The following is an 18,271-nucleotide window of genomic DNA, read 5'->3' as shown; positions in this document are numbered from 1 at the left end:
AATCATTTTTCACCATCCCTATCCAAAACCTCCTAAATTTAGCCCAGTGTTTCTCAACCTCCCCCATTTTAAGAAGCGTGGACTTCAACTCCCAGAATTCCCCAGCCCTCCTCTAGAGCCCACCCCCGTTCTAGCGCCCCGAGGATAGGCTTGCGTCCTCCTGGGAGGCGGGGAAAGAAGAATTCTCGGCGCGTGACGTCATCGCCATGACAACCTGCCAACTGTAACGCAACTGCCTGGCCCGCCAGCTGCAATTTGAGCAAAGCCCCCGCGACGCGTGGAGGGCAGGAGAGACCAAGCCCCCCCCCCCCCCAAAAAAAAATAAAAATAAAAATTGCATTTTGTTTTATTTTTAAATCAGAGCTCGTTGCATGCTGCAAGATCATCGATGGAAGCGTCTTTCGTGGAAGAAGTGGCTGCATCTTTAGTGAGAGAGTTCCTGAGCAAAAAGGTGAGGGGGGGGGCGCGGGAAAGGATGGGGTGGGGGGAAGGAAAAGACTCGGGACACCCCCTCCCTCGGGTGTGCCCAACGTGGAGAAGAGCCGGATTCCTCCGGGGACTACATTTCCCACAATGCATTGGGGGGGGGGTGACAAGGCGGAGAAAGACATTCCTCATTTCCATAGGCAAACGGTGGACCATTTGTGTTTGTAATTAATTTTTAGTAAATAATTTTGTTTCCAGAACAAAATCTATACAAATTTAAAGAAAAAAAGAAAGCAAAGAGAAGTAAAAGAAAAGGGATGAGTAGATAAGTAGAGAAAGAGAGAGAGAAAGAAAGAAAGAAAGAAAGAAAGAAAGAAAGAAAGAAAGAAAAGGAACAAGGAGGGCTTTGAATCTTCTTTACAGCAGATAAAATAACCTTTATTGCCATTTTTTACTGTGAGCACACTGGCACCCACTAAAAATGAAATTCTGTTGCAAAATAAATGTATCATTATTTTACCCTTAAGGCTATATTGTCCTCCCTTCTTTCCTTATTTTGTCCTTTCTAAGCATCATTTCCATAAATCAGAACTTCATTTTTTTCTGTTTTCAGCAAAAAGTCCATAAAGAGGTCCCAGTTATTAACAAGTAGAATACCAGTGTTTTTCAGCAAGGTCACAAATGGAGATGTAGGGACTCCAGTTCCCAGAATTCTCAGTAATGACCCTGCAAGAGAATTCTGGGAATTGGTCTGTGCGTCTTAAAGCATGGGGGAGGGGGATTCTGGGACTTGAAGTTCACCCAACTTAAAGCATGCCAGTTAGTGCACTCTGGGAGTTGAAGTCCACATATCTTTAAAGCATGCAGGCTGGGGAATTCTGGGAATGGAAGTCCATACATTTTAAACCTCTTTAAGACAGGGGTCTTCAAACTTGGCCCTTTTATGACTTGTGGACTTCAACTCCCAGAATTCCTCAGCTGAGGAATTCTGGGAGTTGAAGTCCACAAGTCATAAAAGGGCCAAGTTTGAAGACCCCTGTCTTAAGTTATGAAGGTTGAGAAATAGGGTGGCAACAGCTTTTCTGAATTATTATTTCTGATTTCTAAGTTATGGTATGAAGACTGAGGTTTCTTTCTGATGCTGATTATGGCATTGTCTCTTTCCTGGGTAGGGCTTGAAGAAGACAGGCATCATGATGGACGAAGAATTTCCCCGTACGGCACTTAGCATCAACAACAGAAATGAACTCCGAAATGTTTTGCATCTCCAGTCTTTATACAAACAAAACAAGGTAAAACAGGATAGCGTTTCTGCACAAGGTGTCTTCAAGACTTTGGGAGTTATAAGTAAGTCTCTTGATGGGATAAACCGTCTGCAAGGCTTGAGATAGAGTCACAGAATTAGGCAATTGGAAGGGGCCACAAGGCTCAACTATTCTAATCCCCTGCAATGTGCAAAAATGACACCATCCACAAGTTACAGTTTTCAGTTTCTTCTTTAAAAACTCCAGAAAATGAGAGTTAATGATCTCAGGGACTAAGGAGAAATTTCCTCACACTGAGAACAATTAATCAGGGGGTGCTTTAGAAGTTGTGGGTGTCCCATCACTGGAGGTTATTAAGAAAAGACTGTCTGAAATGGTATAGGGTCTCCTGCTTGAGGTGGGGGCTTGACTAGGAGACCTCCAAGATCCCTTCCAACTCTATTATTCTGGACTGAATTGGTACCACCCCACTTAGGCCCTGAATGTCCGTTAATAAGCAAGGCAATTGCTAAGTGAGTTGACCCAATTTTATTTTTTTGCTAAAGTTGTTAAGGGAATTACAGGTAGTCCTCAACTTATGAACACAAAATTGAGGCCAAAATAAAGATAAAGAGAGGGAGAAGGAGGGAGGGAGAGAGAGAGAGAGAGAGAAAGAGAGGGATAAAGAAAAAGAAAGAAAGAAAGAAAGAGAAAGAGAAAAGAAAGAAAGAAAGAAAAAGAAAGAAAGAAAGAAAGAAAGAAAGAAAGAAAGAAAGAAAGAAAGAAAGAAAGAAAGAAAGAAAGAAAGAAAAGAAATAACTGATCAAGGAGAGAAGCAACTTAGAACTAAGGAGAAACTTCCTGACAGTTAGAACAATTAACCAATGGAACAACCTGCCTCCAGAAGCGGTGAATGCTCCAACACTGGAAGTTTTTAAGAAGAGACTGGACAGTCATTTGTCCAAAATGGTATAAGGTTTCCTGCCTGAGCAGGGGGTTGGACTCGATGACCTCCAAGGTCCCTTCCAACTTTATTATTATTATTATTATTATTATTATTATTATTATTATTATTATTATTATTATTATTATTATTATTATTATTATTATTAGTCACTGGTTTACTAATAAACGTGTTGCTCTAATTTAGGGGTCTTCAAACTTGGCCCTTTTATGACTTGTGGACTTCAACTCCCAGAATCCCTCAGCCAGGCACGGTCTGAGGAATTCTGGGAGTTGAAGTCCACAAGTCATGAAGGGGCCATAGTTTCCCCCATGCTGGCTGAGGAATTCTGGGAGTTGAAGTCCACAAGTCATGAAGGGACCATAGTTCCCCCATGCTGGCTGAGGAATTCTGGGAGTTGAAGTCCACAAGTCATAAAAGGGCCAAGTTTGAAGACCCCTGCTCTAATTTAATACTACATAATTTTGTTTTAAAATATCACAAAGCAGGAGACTTGAACCCAGAACACGTAGGCTAGAAATCAACTCTTTTGTCTTTTGCCAACAGTAAAATCGAGATAGACTAATTCTAATGGCCCATTTATCTTACTTTTTCTGCTGCAGGCAAAGGAGACTCCTTTCAAAACCATTCTGGAGATCATGGCGAGCTATTTTCTGGAGCTCCAGATTAACCAAAGCTTCCTGGGAAATTCCTCATTTCTGGAAAACAAAGCTTCTCACTCAAGAAGTACAGAGAGTTTTCCTCCTAAGAATTTTCTCTCTGGAGAAGCCACTGGAGGGCAAACAGCAGCTGAAAAAATTAAAAAAGGGACTCCCAGGTATATATAACTTTTAGCATTTGATCCTAAATCTTTAGATGGCAGTCATTAACTCAGGGGTCTTCAGACTTGGCCCTTTTATGACTTGTGGACTTCAACTCCCAGAATTCCTCAGCCAGCATGCCTGGCTGAGGAATTCTGGGAGTTGAAGTCCACAAGTTATAAAAGGGCCAAGTTTGAAGATCCCTGCTTGTGGACTTCAACTCCCAGAATTCCTCAGCCAGGCATGCTGGCTGAGGAATTCTGGGAGTTGAAGTCCATAAGTCATAAAAGGTCCAAGTTTGAAGACCCTTGCATTAACTGATTGCTGCAGACAGGAAGTCCTTGATTTATGACTGTAAATTAGCCCAGAATTATGGTGATAAGTCTTGGTGGTCATTAAGTAGTCATTATATGATTGTGTCCAATTTTATGACCTTTGTGACAGTGGTCATTAAGCAAACACTGCTGTCGTAAAACGAATCCACTGTCTGCAGTGGCTGGTTTTTTTGCTGGAAACTGGAAGCACGGATGGTCCTCTACAACCACAATTAAATCCAAAATTTCTGTTGCAAAGTGAGACAGTTGTTAAGTGAGTTTTGCCCCATTTTACAACCTTTTTTGCCACAGTCGAATCACTGCAGTTGTTAAGTTAGCAACATGGTTGTTAAGTGAATCCGGCTTCCCCCATTGACTTTGCTTGTCAGGAGGTTACAAAAGGGGACTATGTGACCTTGGGACTCTGCAACCGTCATAAATATGAGTCACTTGGCAAGTGTGTAAATTTTGATCACATGACCACAGGGATGCTACAACGGTTGTGTGAAAAATTGTTCGTAAGTCCATTTTTTTCAGTGCCGTTGTGACTTGGAATGGTCATTAAACAAACGATTATAAATTCAAGGACCTGTGAAGGTCAGTTTTTGGCAAAAAAACGGTCATGAATTGCTGTCATGTAATGTGACTGTGGGAAACAGCTGTAAATGCAGACCAGATGTTGGGTGTCCAAAATGTGATCATGTGACTGTGGGGGAGGGAAGCTGGTCATCAGAACTTTGTTTTTTGGGTCCATCGTAACTTAGAGTACAGTTAGTCCTTGAGTTATGAACACAATTGAGCCCAGAATTTATGTTGCTAAATGACAAATTTGTTAAGTGAGTTTTGCCCCATTTTACCACTTTTCTTGTCACATTTTGTTAAGTGAATGACTGCCGTTGTTAAGTTAGTCACACAGTCGTTAAGTGAATTTGGCTGCCCCCATTGACTTTGCTTGTCAGGAGGTCACGTGACCCCGGGACACGTGACCCCGGGGACACGGCAACCATCGTTAAGTACGAGCCAGTTGCCAAGCGTCTGAATGTAAATCACGTGACCATGGGGATGCTGCAATGGTCATAAGCGTGGAAAGTGGTCACTGTTTTCAGTGCCGTTGTAACTTTGAACAGTCGCTAAATGAACTGTTGAATGTCGAGAACTTCCTCTATTTGCTATACAAATGGTTGTAAGTTGAGAAGCAACCTAGAACTAAGGAGAAACTTCCTGACAGTTAGAACAATTAACCAGTGGAACAACCTGCCTCCAGAAGCGGTGAATGCTCCAACACTGGAAGTTTTTAAGAAGAGACTGGACAGCCATTTGTCTGAAATGGTATAGGGTTTCCTGCCTGAGCAGGGGGTTGGACTAGATGGCCTCCAAGGTCCCTTCCAACTTTATTATTATTATTATTAACTACTTGTATTAGTGTAAAAATTCACAATTTGCCATTTTCTCTCTTTATGCTTTATGATAAAAATGATGAAAAAGCTGCAGGCCTTGTAACTGGAGGTTTCCAGGAAAAAGATTGGATGGCCATTTTTACGGGATGATATAAAGATTGCTTGCACTAGGCAGGGGTTGGACTAAATGACCTCCGAGGTCCCTTCCCATCTAGGTTGCTATGAATTAACTATTAATTACACGCCAAACTTATTTTTCCCAAAATACCGTTGTCAGATGATTAAAACATATCTGTTGCTTCCTCTCCTTAAAGGGCCCAATGATACAGCTTTCAAACTTCAAAAAGTCTGTAGTTTGATGCAATTATTCACAGATAGGAACAGGACTGACCGGGATAGAGAAAATTAATCCAAACTAGATGATGCAGAAATTATTTGCTTCATCTTCGTCAGCTATTAAAAAAACATCTTCCTGTATCCAATGCTCCAACACTGGGAGTTTTTCAAGAAGAGGCTGGACAGCCATTTGTCCGAAATGGTATTGTTTCCTGCCTGAGCAGGGGGTTGGACTAGATGACCTCCAAGGTCCCTTCCAACTCTATTATTATTATTATCCAGACAGTTCAACTGAGGGCAGGTACACAGATAGTCCTTGACGTACGACCACAATTGAATCCAAAATTTATACTGCTAAGTGAGAAATTAAGTGAATTTTGCCCCATTTTACAAACTTTCTTGCCACAGTTGTTAAGTGAATATTTACTTTGTTAATTTAGTAACACGGTTGTTAACTGAATCTGGCTTCCCCCATTGACTTTGCTTGTCAGAAGGTCGCAAAAGGGGATCACTTGAACCCGGGACACCGCGACCGTCCTAAATATGAACCAGTTGTCAAGCATCCAAAGGTAAATCATGTGACTATGGGGATGCTGCAATGATCATAAGTGTAAAAAATGGCCATTAAGTCACTTTTTTTCAATGCCATTGTAACTTCGAACCGTCACTAAATGAAGAGTTGTAAGTCAAGGATTATCTGTATTCAGGCATGTCTTATTTACAAATAAATCAAAATACAGTCTTACCCAAAGAGTCATTTTCTGTGTGAAAAGTGTTATATAAAAATGATCGATAAATAAATGATAAGAGAATAGATGACAGATAATAGATGTTAGATAACAGATGATAAATAGATGATAGAAAATAGATAACAGGTAGATAATAGATAACAGATGATAGATGATAATTGAGATAAATAGATGGACAGAAAGATAGATGTGTGTGAATACACCTGGAGTTCTGCAACTGGTAAATCAATCAGCACGGTTGATTTAAAGAAACAAAACTTTAATAATGGTTAATCTTTACTAGCTAAAAGTTCAAGGCATGTTTCCAGAGCCTTTTGCCTTTTAACTAAATGTGTTAATTAGAAGATGCACTGCTCAACCCTTTCTGAATTCCCACAAGATTAATAATATACATTAAATGACATTCCTGAAACTTACAATTTGGGATTGCCAAATATTAAAAGATGAATTCTGTAGTTATAGTAAATGAACGGGAGGTGTGATATAACATGCTTTCTGTGGTGTATTTTTCAAATGCTGATTGTTTTGAATAATTCATTCTTTGTGGATTAAGTCTGAACAATGAATAGATGGTCATATAAACACTCAGAACCAAGATCTATAGCCCGGCCCTTAGTGTAAATCAGTGTTTCACCCAGAATTTTCCAGCCAGCATGCATGATCTGCAGCTCCCAGAATTCCCCAACCAATATGATTGGCTGGAGAATTCTGGGAATTGAAGTCCACACATCTGAAATGTGCTGTGGTTGAGAAACACCAGTATAAGTCCTATAATAGATTGTAGAACCATAGGATTGGAAGGGACACGTGAGGTCTTCTAGTCCAACCTTCCCTCCCCAGTACTGTATAACAGTGGTCTCCAACCTTTCCAAAGTTGCGGACCGGTGGGGGGGGGGAGGAAAGAGGGGGATGATTCCATGCAGAGGGCAAGTGAGCACGTGCGTAAGCGCAGCTCATTTGCACAAATGGCAGATGCGTGCACTCACTGTTTGTGCAAATGGAGCTACATGTGCTCGCCCGCTGCTTCCGCAGCCCAGTAGTGGGGCTAGAGCCCAGGGATTGGGGACCCCTGCTGTATAGAGATCCCCCTGCTATTCCAAGCAAATGGCTCTCTAGTCACTCTTAATTTCAGGAGGCAGCTGGATTCATTCCCCTCAGCCAGAGGCTCTGAGGAGCCTTAACATCCGTTTCTGACCAGTCTACCTTACAGGGTTGTTGTTGGGATAACGGCCGTTTTCTGAATGCTACCTTGGGAACAGAGAAAAGACAAATGATGTATTTAAGTCACAGGGGTCTTCAAACGTGGCCCTTTTATAACTTATGGACTTCAACTCCCAGAATTCCTCAGCCAGGCACGCTGGCTGAAGAATTCTGGGAGTTGAAGTCCACAAGTCATAAAAGGGCCATGTTTGAAGACCCCTGATTTAAGAACTCCAGATTCTAATTTGCCTGTCTCAGCTTATGAATGGAAGGCTGCCTTGCATGGTTATTAAGGGCTGGGGGCTTCTGTCTCAAGTCCACAGTGCAAATGCATGCTTTTTTTCTGCCTCTGCAAGCAAAGGGTCTTTCCCTTTGGAGAGAAGGGAGTCTTTTAAAGCGACCTCGCTGTTGCAGATTTAAAAACGAACAATATTTAGATGGAAAGAAAAGCCCTTTTCGAGTTACAGCCACCCACGGCTGCTTACAAAAAGGCGGAACCGCTTCACCAATACGGACAGCCCCAACCCTTTCTGACGCAGCCTCACTCACACAACCTCCCCACTCCCTCCCACCGCGACCGGGCTGCGGCTCAGAATGGAGCGTCCATCTGCAGGCGCTTCGTATTTATAGTCTCTGGCCGAGCATGCGCATTCCCCTCCAGATTCTGGGTGCCGGCCCGGAAGAACGCGGGGGTAAGTACAATAGACTAGCTGGGAAAGGCGGCCTCCTGCCCCGCCCCTCTTCAGTGCAGCCAATGGGAAGCGTCGTACCTTGGATGCTCTGGTTTGTTTCTCTATGGTGAGAGCTTTGGGAAGGAGGGAGGGAAGAGATTGCTCTCTGCGCAAACGCAGATGATAATTTCTTGGACTCCTTACTGCCACCTTTAGGCCTTGTGTAGCATTGCAGTCCCGCTCTAGTGAGTTCCTTTTCCCCTTGATGTTTAAAAGCAGGTAGAGAAGCTACAGGTGAAGTTTGCTTCGCCTGAAAAGACTTATAGAGGAGGTTCTTCCTGTTGAACTTCTGCTTGGCAGGTAGAATGTAGGCAACCAGGACCTTTCTGATAAATAGTTGAGCTGTTCTTTTAATAAAACAGTTGGAGATCAATTAACAAATCATTTGTAGGCAGTCTCAATTTATGACCACAGCGGAGCCCAAAATTTCTATTGCTAAGCGAGACAGTTGTTAGGTGAGATTTGCCCCATTTTATGGCCTTTCTTGCCACAGTTGTTAAGCGAATCACTGCAACTGTTAAAAAATCGCAATAGCAACAACAGTAGCACATACACGGCTTCATAGTGGTTTACAGCCCTCTCTAAGTGGTTTACAGACTCAGTCTATTGCCCCCCAACAATCTGGATCCTCATTTTATCGATCCTGGGAGGATGAAAAGATGAATCAACCTTCAGTCAATGAGGATCAAATTCCTGACAGTCATCAGAATTAGCCTGCAATACTGCATTCTAACCACTGCACCACCACGGCGCAAAAGTAACATACTTGTTAAGTGAATCTGGCTTCCCCATGGACTTTGCTTGTCAGACGATTGCAAAAGGGGATCACGTGACCCCGGGACACCGCAACCGTCATAAGTACATGTCAGTTGCCAGGTATCAGGATAATGTGACCACGGGGATGCTGCAATGGTCGTAAGTATGAAAAATGATCATAAGTCACATTTTTCAGTGCCATTCGAACAGTCACTGAGCAAACATTTATAAGAATTACCTGTACACCAGAGGTCAGTAACTATGACAACTTTGCAACTTGTGGATTTCAACTCCCAGAATTCCTGAGCCAACATGGAGACCTAATAGTTTTACTTTATTGTAATTTTAGATATCCTATGTAATATAATTTAGTGCTTACATTATAATTTAATATATGTCCTGTATTTCACCTGTTAGGTGCCAGTTAGTTTATTTTACAAGTGTATTTTAATTACGTCTTAAATTTTCTTTGTTTATTATCTGTACCGGTCTTTGGCCACCACAAACTGAACTGAATCGACTGCCTTAGCTGTGCTGAATGATGTCCATCATTAGCACACAGTGCAATTTCAAATCATTTCTTATCTGAAAATTCATTTCTTTAATCTTTTCAGCCTTGAGCTTTTATTGAGATGTGTCGTTGGCCAGGCTTGATTATTTTTATTTCACTGATCCTTCCAACTCTGCGGGTTTTTTTTTTTTTAGCTATGAGACCAACGAGGGAATAAGCTGCCTGTCCAGAAGGCATTGTCCCAAGCCAAGTGAGAAGGGCAAGGCGAGAGCCACGTCAGATGGTCAGGCACAGGCCGAAGGAGAGAAGAAACTCTGTGATCCTCTGGATGTGTCGCAGATTCCCAAAGAATTGTCTACGGAGACCAGGATGGCATTGAGGGAGAAACTGCGCGGCCAGCAAGGAAGGATAGCTGCTTCCACGGATGAATCTCAAGAGGTTTTGACTTTACTCTTAAATAGTTTCTCTTCCCTTCTTCCTCCTCTTCCTCCTTTTCTCCCCCTCCTCCTTCTTAAATCTATTTATTTACTATCTGTACCCAGCCACGCGTTGCTGTGGCTCAGTCTGGCGTGTGTTGCTTTTACGTCCAACAGATGGCGCTGTTTTTCAAAAAAAGCATGTTTTTACCTGTCACAGGTGTGACATCTATATAATATAGGTATATAAAAACACGCGCGTATTCGAATGCAACGTTGTGTCAAAATTTCAAAGCAATCGGTGAAGAACTTTCGGAGATTTAAGATTTTGAACAAACAAACATTTACATTTTTATTTATATAGATTTTACAGGCAGTCCTCAACTTAGAACTGTTTGTTTAGTGACTGTTCAGAGTTACAACGGCAGTGAAAAAAAGTGATTTATCACCATTGTTTATACTTACAACCCTTTGTGGCATCCCCACGGTCGCATGATCGAAATTCTGACCCGTGGGAACTGACTCGTATTTATGACGGTTGCAGTGTCCCAAAGTCATGTGAACAGCTTTTGCAACCTTCTAATAAGCAAAGTCAGTGAGGAAACCAGATTCACTTAACACACATGTTACTAACTTAGTAACTGCAGAGATTCACTTAACAACTGTGGCGAGAAAGGTTCTAAAATGGGGCAAAAGTCATTTAACAAGTGTCTTACTTAGCAACAGAAATTTTGAGCTCAATTGTGGTCGTAAGCTGAGGATGGCCTGCATTTTCCTGCATTTCTACAGCACATGTTGTCTTCCAAAGGACTAAAAAAAAATCCTATTTAATTTGACTTCCCTCCCCCACCCCCAAATTTAAAGCAGTTTTCGCAGAACATGTTACTTTGGCAATGCTTATGCTACAGAGAGATTTCAATTAACTGCATTTCTCCATTGTTGCTTAAATAGCTAGGAAGAACAGGATAATTCTACATCTTACTGTGCTCTCAGATACCAATTCATATAGTCTAGTGTGGTTCTGCATAGCAGCCTTAAAATATGTTCCTGTGTCACAAATCACTTTTAATGAGCACCCATGCCTACCATTATTTTAGAGTGTTTTATATTAGATTTATTGTATTATTTGTATAGTACAATAAATCTTATACAAAATTTCATTGCAGGAACTGGGTGTACTTAGTCTAGTGAAAAGAAGAAGTAGGGGGTGACATGGAGCAGTTTTCCAATATCTGAGGGGCTGCCACAAAGAAGAGGGAGTCAAGCTATTCTCCAAAGCCCCCGAAGGCAGGACAAGAAGCAACGGGTGGAAAGTAATCAAGGAGAGAAGCAACTTAGAGCTAAGGAGAAACTTCCTGACAGTTAGAACAATTGATCAGTAGAACGACTGGCCCCCAGAAGTTGTGGGTGCTTCATCACTGGACGTTTTTAAGAAGAGACTGGACAACCATTTGTCTGCAATGGTATAGGGTTTCCTGCTTGAGCAGGGAGGGGGGTTGGACTAGAAGACCCCTAAGGTCCCTTTCAACTCTATTACTGTTATTGTATTAGGTAGATTTATTGTTGTGTTTTTATGTCCATTTTTTTGTTTTTATCCATCCTTGTTCGTTTTAGACTTTTTAGCTTTTTGTCCAATTTAATATTTGTATTTTTTTATATTTTTAATTTTTTTGTACACTTCTTTCCCTAAGCTGGTCTTTGACCATAATAAAGATTGATTTCATTTGAAATAAGACACAAGGAGTTGCTAGGTTTTAGCCCTGCCATAGGCACAAAAACTAGCTGAGTGACTTTGCGCCAATCACAAGGAAGTAGTGAGTTCTAGTCCTACCTTAGGCATGAAAGCCAGTTGGGTGACTTTGGGCCAATCCCCACTAGATCATGAATTCTAATCCTGCCTTGAGCCTGAAAGTTGACTGAGTTTTAAATGAAACTCCTTTTTATGTCCTTTCTTTCCACAATTGTTAAATGAATCACCACAATTGTTAAACTAGATCGCACATTGACTTTGCTTGTCAGAAGGTCACAAAAAGGGATCACATAACCCAAGAACACTGCAGCCCTCATAAATATGGGTAGAGCTGCCAAGGGCCCAAATTTTGAAAACTTTATCCTGGAGATATTGCAACGGTTGCAAGTGTGAAAAACAGACATAAGTCAGTGCCATTGTAACTTTGGATGATCGCTAAATGAACTGTTGTAAGTCGAGGATTGCCTTTTAAAAGCACATGTTTTTTCAATTTTTTTTACTAATTTTCTATTATTACATTTGATTAGTGCTTAATAAACATCGTGTTGTCTGGTTTAATTTGTTTGCTTAATAATACAAGTTACACTCTTAGTCTCTACCCCTTTTTTCCAACCATTGCTAAAATAAATTCCATGTTTGAAAATATTCTGTATCTTTTTTCTCTTTGATCCTCAATGTAAGTCTGTCCATTTCAGCACAGTCCAATATCTTCTTGATTATCTCTTCACCTAGTGGTGTTTCTTCATTCTTCCAATACTGAGCAAATACAATCCTCGCTGCTGTTGGCACATGCAATGTTAAATGTGGTTTGCTTATCAAGTTTTTATGGTATTATACCTAATAAGAAAAGTTCAGGTTTAAAATCTACATGTTTTCCTAACATCTTTTCTAACCAAGTGTGTATTTTTGTCCAATTTTTTTTTACTTTAACACAGGTCCACCACAAATGTGCCAGATTTTTGGTTACATTTCCAACATTTACTAGACCTATTTTTAAAATATTTTTGCTAATCTAGCAGGTAGCAAGTGCCATCTATAAAACATCTTATGTAAGTTTCCTTTCTAAGAAGTTGCCACTGTCAATTTATAATTTCTTTCCCAAAGATCTTTTTTCCTTTTAAAAACACATGTTTTTAAGAAGCAGTATCCTTATTACACTTCCGATCAATTGCTGTCTCAGACAGGTGTTTTTTTTCTATACAAACATAATGCTTTAAGTTGACACCTCCCATGTGGCTTTGGTGCTCCCTACAGGATTCCTTAAAGAGAAGGCACTTGAAGCGGCTATCTGGAATTTGCAGCCCGTCCGAATTCGGCCAGGAAGCCACCTTTAAAAGTTCCACAAGCCTCCCGGGTCACTCCATCGAGAGAACCATAATTCCCAGACCGTTGGACGAACTCCTGTCTGCCCGCAGCGAGCGTTCCCTCGACGCTCGTCAGAATAGTTCGCCCAACTCTCCTTCGACTCGGTGTGCAAAGAAAGATGACTCAACAGTCCAAAATGTGGACAGTTCTGGAGATGACCCCTTGACCAAGCCGGGACTGGACAGGCCAGCTGAAGCAAAGAAAATTGCATCCGGGTATGATGCTTACGAGAAAAGGCGCCCCTTGGATGTTTTTCGGAAGGAGATGGGAAACCGGAGCGGCGTGAAATCTTTGCAGAAAAATGAGGCTCCGTTTACCGACCTCAGGTCAGCTCCCGGGGGGGGGGGATTTCTGTTAAATGAAGCGTTTTAAAAATGCATGTCACACACGTGGCTGAAGACTCACACAAACATTGTTGATAAAGTAATAGTAGTAGTAGTAGTAGTAGTAGTAGTAATAGTAATAATAATAATAATAATAATAATAATAATAATAATAATAATAATAATAATAATAATAATAATAATAATAATAAAAAGTTGGAAGGGAGCTTGAAAGCCATCTGGTCCAACCCCCTGCTCAGGCAGGAAACCCTATACCATTTCAGACAAATGGCTGTCCAGTTTCTTCTTAAAAACTTCCAGTGTTGGTGCATTCACCGCTTCTGGAGGCAGGTTGTTCCACTGGTTAATTGTTCTAACTGTCAGGAAGTTTCTCCTTAGTTCTAGGTTGCTTCTCTCCTTGATTAGTTTCCACCTGTTGCTTCTTGTCCTGCCTTCAGGCGCTTTGGAGAATAGCTTGACTCCCTCTCCTTTGGGGCAGCCCCTGAGATACTGGAAGACTGCTATCATGTCCCCCCTCGTCCTTCTCTTCGTTAAACTAGACAGACCCAATTCCAGCAGCCGTTCTTCGTATGCTTTACCCTCCAGTCCCCTGATCATCTTTGTTGCTCTTCTCTGCACTCTTTCTAGAATCTCAACATCTTTTTTACATCGTGGTGACCAAAACTGGATGCAGTATTCCAAGTGTGGCCTTACCAAGGCATTGTAAAGTGGTATTAACACTTCACGTGATCTTGATTCTATCCCTCTGTTGATGCAGCCCAGCACTGTGTTGGCTTTTTTGGCAGCTGCAGCACACGGCTGGCTCATATTTAGGTGATTGTCCACTAGGGCTCCGAGGTCCCTCTCACAGTTACTACTATTGAGCAAGGCACCCCCTATACTATACCTGTACATTTGGTTTTTCTTGCCTAAATGTAGAACCTTGCTACATTTGCTATATTTGTGTGCAAAATGATTGAGAGCTTAAAATTGCCATACTTGCTCACCAGAGTCTGCCATTTGTGGAAACCCATCAGCTTTTCTGCAAACAAGTACAGGGAAGGGGTCCCTGACCTACAACCACAGTTGAGTCCAAAATTTCTGTGGATAAGCAAGACAGTTGTCCGTTGAGTTTTGCCCCATTTTACGACCTCCCTTGGCAATGTTGTTAAGTGAATCACTGCAGTAGTTAAGTTAGTAACACGGCTGTTAAGTGAATCTGGCTTCCCCCATTGACTTTGCTTGTCAGAAGGTTGCGAAAGGGGATCACATGACCCCGGGACACGGTGACCGTTGTAAATATGAACCAGTTGCCAAGTGCCTGAATTTTACTCACGTGACCACAGGGATGCTGCAACGATCATGTGAAAAATGGTCATAAGTCATCTTTTCAGTGCTGTTGTAAATTAGAATGGTCATTAAATGAACGGTTGTAAGTCGAGGTAGTAATTCTAGTGAATTCTATTTTTTAAGGCGCGATGAGTAGCAAAAACAATGAATACCAAACAGATTTTTCAGATAAGGAATACAAGTAGTCCTCAAGTTACAACAGTTTGTTTAGTGGCCATTTGAAGTTACAACAGCACTGAAAAAAGCAACTTATGACCGTTTTTCACACTTAACAATGGTTACAGCATCCCCAAGGTCCCATGATCAAAATTCAGAAGCTTGGCAACTGACTCATATTTATGACGCTTGCACAGTGCCAGGAAACTGGATTCACTTAACAGCCATGTTACTAATGGCAAGAAAAGTGGTAAAACAGGGCAAAATTCACTTAACAACAGAAATTTTGGGCTCAGTTGTGGTCGTAAGTCGAGGTTTACCTGTATTCTAAACATAGGATATTTTAGGGGCGGCCATGTATCAGGAAGACCACAAGAGGGCAGTCTTCTCAAAATAATTTTGCTCCCAATTCTTTGTTTTTTTTCTCTTGGCAATCCGTCTGAGTCAGTAGCAACTGAGATTTGTTATCAAATCATGTTATCAAAACTGGAGCAAAAATCGCCTCTTAAAATTGTAACAAACTCTGATAAATCTTTTCCTGTAAAACACAGTAGATTTGAAGGATGGGGAACTTCTCAGCTTAGAAAACAAGATAACAACAAGAAGAGGATTTGCAAAGTTATAAGGGCCTGGGATTCTGGAAGGAAAAAAAGGAAGGATAATTTATAGATAGTCCTTAAGAATGGAATGGAATGGAATGGAATAGGATAGGACAGGACAGGACAGGACAGAACTAGAATAGAATAGAATAGAATAGAATAGAATAGAATAGAATAGAATAGAATGGAATGGAATGGAATGGAATGGAATGGAATAGAACAGAATAGAAAATATGGAATGGATGGAATGGAATGGAATAGAATAGAATAGAAAATATGGAATAGAATAGAATAGAATAGAATAGAATAGAATAGAACAGAATAGAATAGAACAGACATGTCAAACACAAGGCCCGGGGGCCGGATGCGGCCCGCAAAGTGGTTTCATGTGGCCTGTGAAGCCATCCTGGAAACAGCGAGGAACCAGGAGAACCTTGAGCAGCAGCCTTGAGGAAGTGGGGCTGGGCTTGGTGCCGCGGGTGCTCGAGGGCCAGGCTGGATATTTGACCTCTGCTGCCCAGGGCTCCCGGCAGCCCACGCCACCATCCAGCCCCCCCCCCCCCGGTGCATGGCCTGAGAGGAACAATGAGGCTCCTCCAGTGGACCATGCCTTGGCGCTTGCCCCGGTCCCACCCCCTTCTGCCAGAGACCCTCAGATCTGTCCCACTCCTGCCCAGGCCCCCACAGGCACCCTTGACGCGAACGATGTAGAGCTGGCCACGCCCACCCAGTAGGCCACACCCACTCCCTCCACGCCCACCCAGTAGGCCGCACCCACCTTGGCCACACCCACCCGGCCCCCTGAGGGCAATCGCAATGCTGATACGGCCCTCAATGAAATTGAGTTTGACACCCTGGAATAGAAAATATGGAATGGATGGAATGGAATGGAATGGAATAGGATAGGATAGGATAGGATACAACAGAACAGAACAGAATTAGAACAGAAATAGATTAGAATATAGAATAGAATATAGAATAGAATAGGATAGGATAGGATAGGATAGAATAGAATAGGATAAAATAAAATAGAAAATATGGAATGGATGGAATGGAGTAGAATAACAAAATTGGAAGGGACCTTGGAGGTCTTCTATCCAACCCCTTGCTCAGGCAGGCTTAGTGACCATTTAACTTAGCCTAGTGACCATTTGAAGTTAAGCTGGACCTCACTAGAGCTACTTTCAATCTGGGTTCAAAGTTCCAGTGACCCTTTCCAGGATCACACCATTATATTTTGGATGCTTGGTTACCGGCCCACAAATATCGTTGTTTGCAGCGTCACCATTTATAACATTTTCCCCTGCAGGAAACCGGCACTTATTTCTGATTTCCAGAAAAAAAAATGCCCATTAGGTAATAACGATGGCATACCCTTAACAACTGGCATAAAAAACTTAATAAATAAACCACCATTGCAAAAATGTTGTAAAATTAAGCCACTTAGGGATCAGCATGACTTACAAGTATAATTCTCAGCTCAATTATGGTCATAAGTCAAGGACTATATACAACCAAGGAAAAGTTAGAAGGAAGTGCCCCTCTTGTCCTGAAGGCAGGACAAGAAGCAACGGGTGGAAACTCATCAAGGAGAGAAGCAACCTAGAACTAAGGAGAAACTTCCTGACAGTTAGAACAATTAACCAGTGGAACAACCTGCCTCCAGAAGCGGTGAATGCTCCAACACTGGAAGTCTTTAACAAGAGACTGGACAGCCATTTGTCTGAAATGGTGTAGGGCAGTGATGGCAAACCTTTTAGACACCGAGTGCCCAAACTGCAACCCAAAACCCATTTATGTATCATCGGGTGCCAGATGGGTGTGGCTGCGATGGTAACAGCAGACTGGGTGGGACTGAAAAGTTCAATCAATCAATTCCAACTTTGTGAGATTTTTTTTTTCCTGCGAAAAGTTGAAATTGGTTGACTGATTGAACCTTTTTTTTTTTTTTGCACACGGCGGCGGAGGCCTAAAGCGAAAAGATTTTATAAAACCCAACTGAAGGCCTAGGACTGGGGTGACGGCGCGCATGCCCACAGAGAGGGCTCTGTGTGCCACCTGTGGCATGCATGCCATAGGTTCGCCACTACAGGTCTAGGGTTTCCTGCCTGAGCAGGGGGTTGAACTAGATGACTTCCAAGGTCCCTTCCAACTTTATATTATTATTATTATTATTATTATTATTATTATTATTATTATTATTATTATTATTATTATTATTATTATTATTATTATTATTATTATTATTATTATTATGGATCATCGCACAGTCAGCCAGATGTTCAGACTGGATTTGGCATTTTGTCTACCTATCGAGTCCTTACCCAGGACCTGGGATAGGCAGATGTGGATGTTTNCCAGTTGTTTTGGGATTGCACCCAAGGCGCCTATTACTATTGGTACTACCCTTGCTTGCCTTTGCCACAGTCTTTCTATTTCTATTTGTAGGTCTTTGTATTTTGTGATCTTCTCCAGTTCTTTCTCGTCTATTCTGCTGTCTCCAGGCACTGCCACGTCCACTATCCAGACTTTTTTGTCTTTCTTATCGACAATTGTCATGTCCGGGGTGTTGTGTTTCAGGTGCTTGTCTGTTTGAATTCTGAAGTCCCAGAGCAGTTTAATTTTATCATTTTCTATGACTTTCTCTATTTTATGATCCCACCAGTTTTTGCTTACAGGCAAATGATATTTCTTGCAGATTTTCCAATGCACCATTGTTGCTACTTTGTTATGCCTCTGCTTGTAGTCAGTCTGTGCGATCTTCTTGCAGCAGCTTACCAGGTGGTCCACTGTTTCTTCAGCTTCTTTGCATAGGCGGCACTTACTGTCTGTTGCTGTCTTCTCAATTTTGACTTTGTATGCATTTGTCCTTAAGGCTTGGTTT

At 41.8% G+C, this 18,271-nt stretch overlaps 1 protein-coding gene across 1 annotated transcript in view; it reads left to right on the top strand.

Annotated features, from left to right (window-relative positions):
* The first annotated feature begins 388 nt into the window (after positions 1-388).
* Positions 389-18,271, top strand: part of MINDY4 (MINDY lysine 48 deubiquitinase 4) — an 86,236-nt gene continuing 68,353 nt past the window's right edge. Inside the window, exons 1-5 of the mRNA XM_015812402.2 lie at positions 389-451; positions 1,599-1,718; positions 3,237-3,451; positions 9,623-9,866; positions 12,849-13,285. Coding sequence (XP_015667888.2) covers positions 389-451; positions 1,599-1,718; positions 3,237-3,451; positions 9,623-9,866; positions 12,849-13,285 — 1,079 coding nt within the window. The remainder of the gene's footprint in view (positions 452-1,598; positions 1,719-3,236; positions 3,452-9,622; positions 9,867-12,848; positions 13,286-18,271) is intronic.

This window comes from Protobothrops mucrosquamatus, unplaced genomic scaffold (genome assembly GCF_001527695.2).
Source record: "Protobothrops mucrosquamatus isolate PMUCROS unplaced genomic scaffold, P.Mucros_1.0 scaffold81, whole genome shotgun sequence".
Lineage (NCBI taxonomy): Eukaryota > Metazoa > Chordata > Lepidosauria > Squamata > Viperidae > Protobothrops > Protobothrops mucrosquamatus.
Note: the sequence above shows the minus strand (reverse complement) of the source record. Positions and strands in the feature narration are given on the sequence as shown.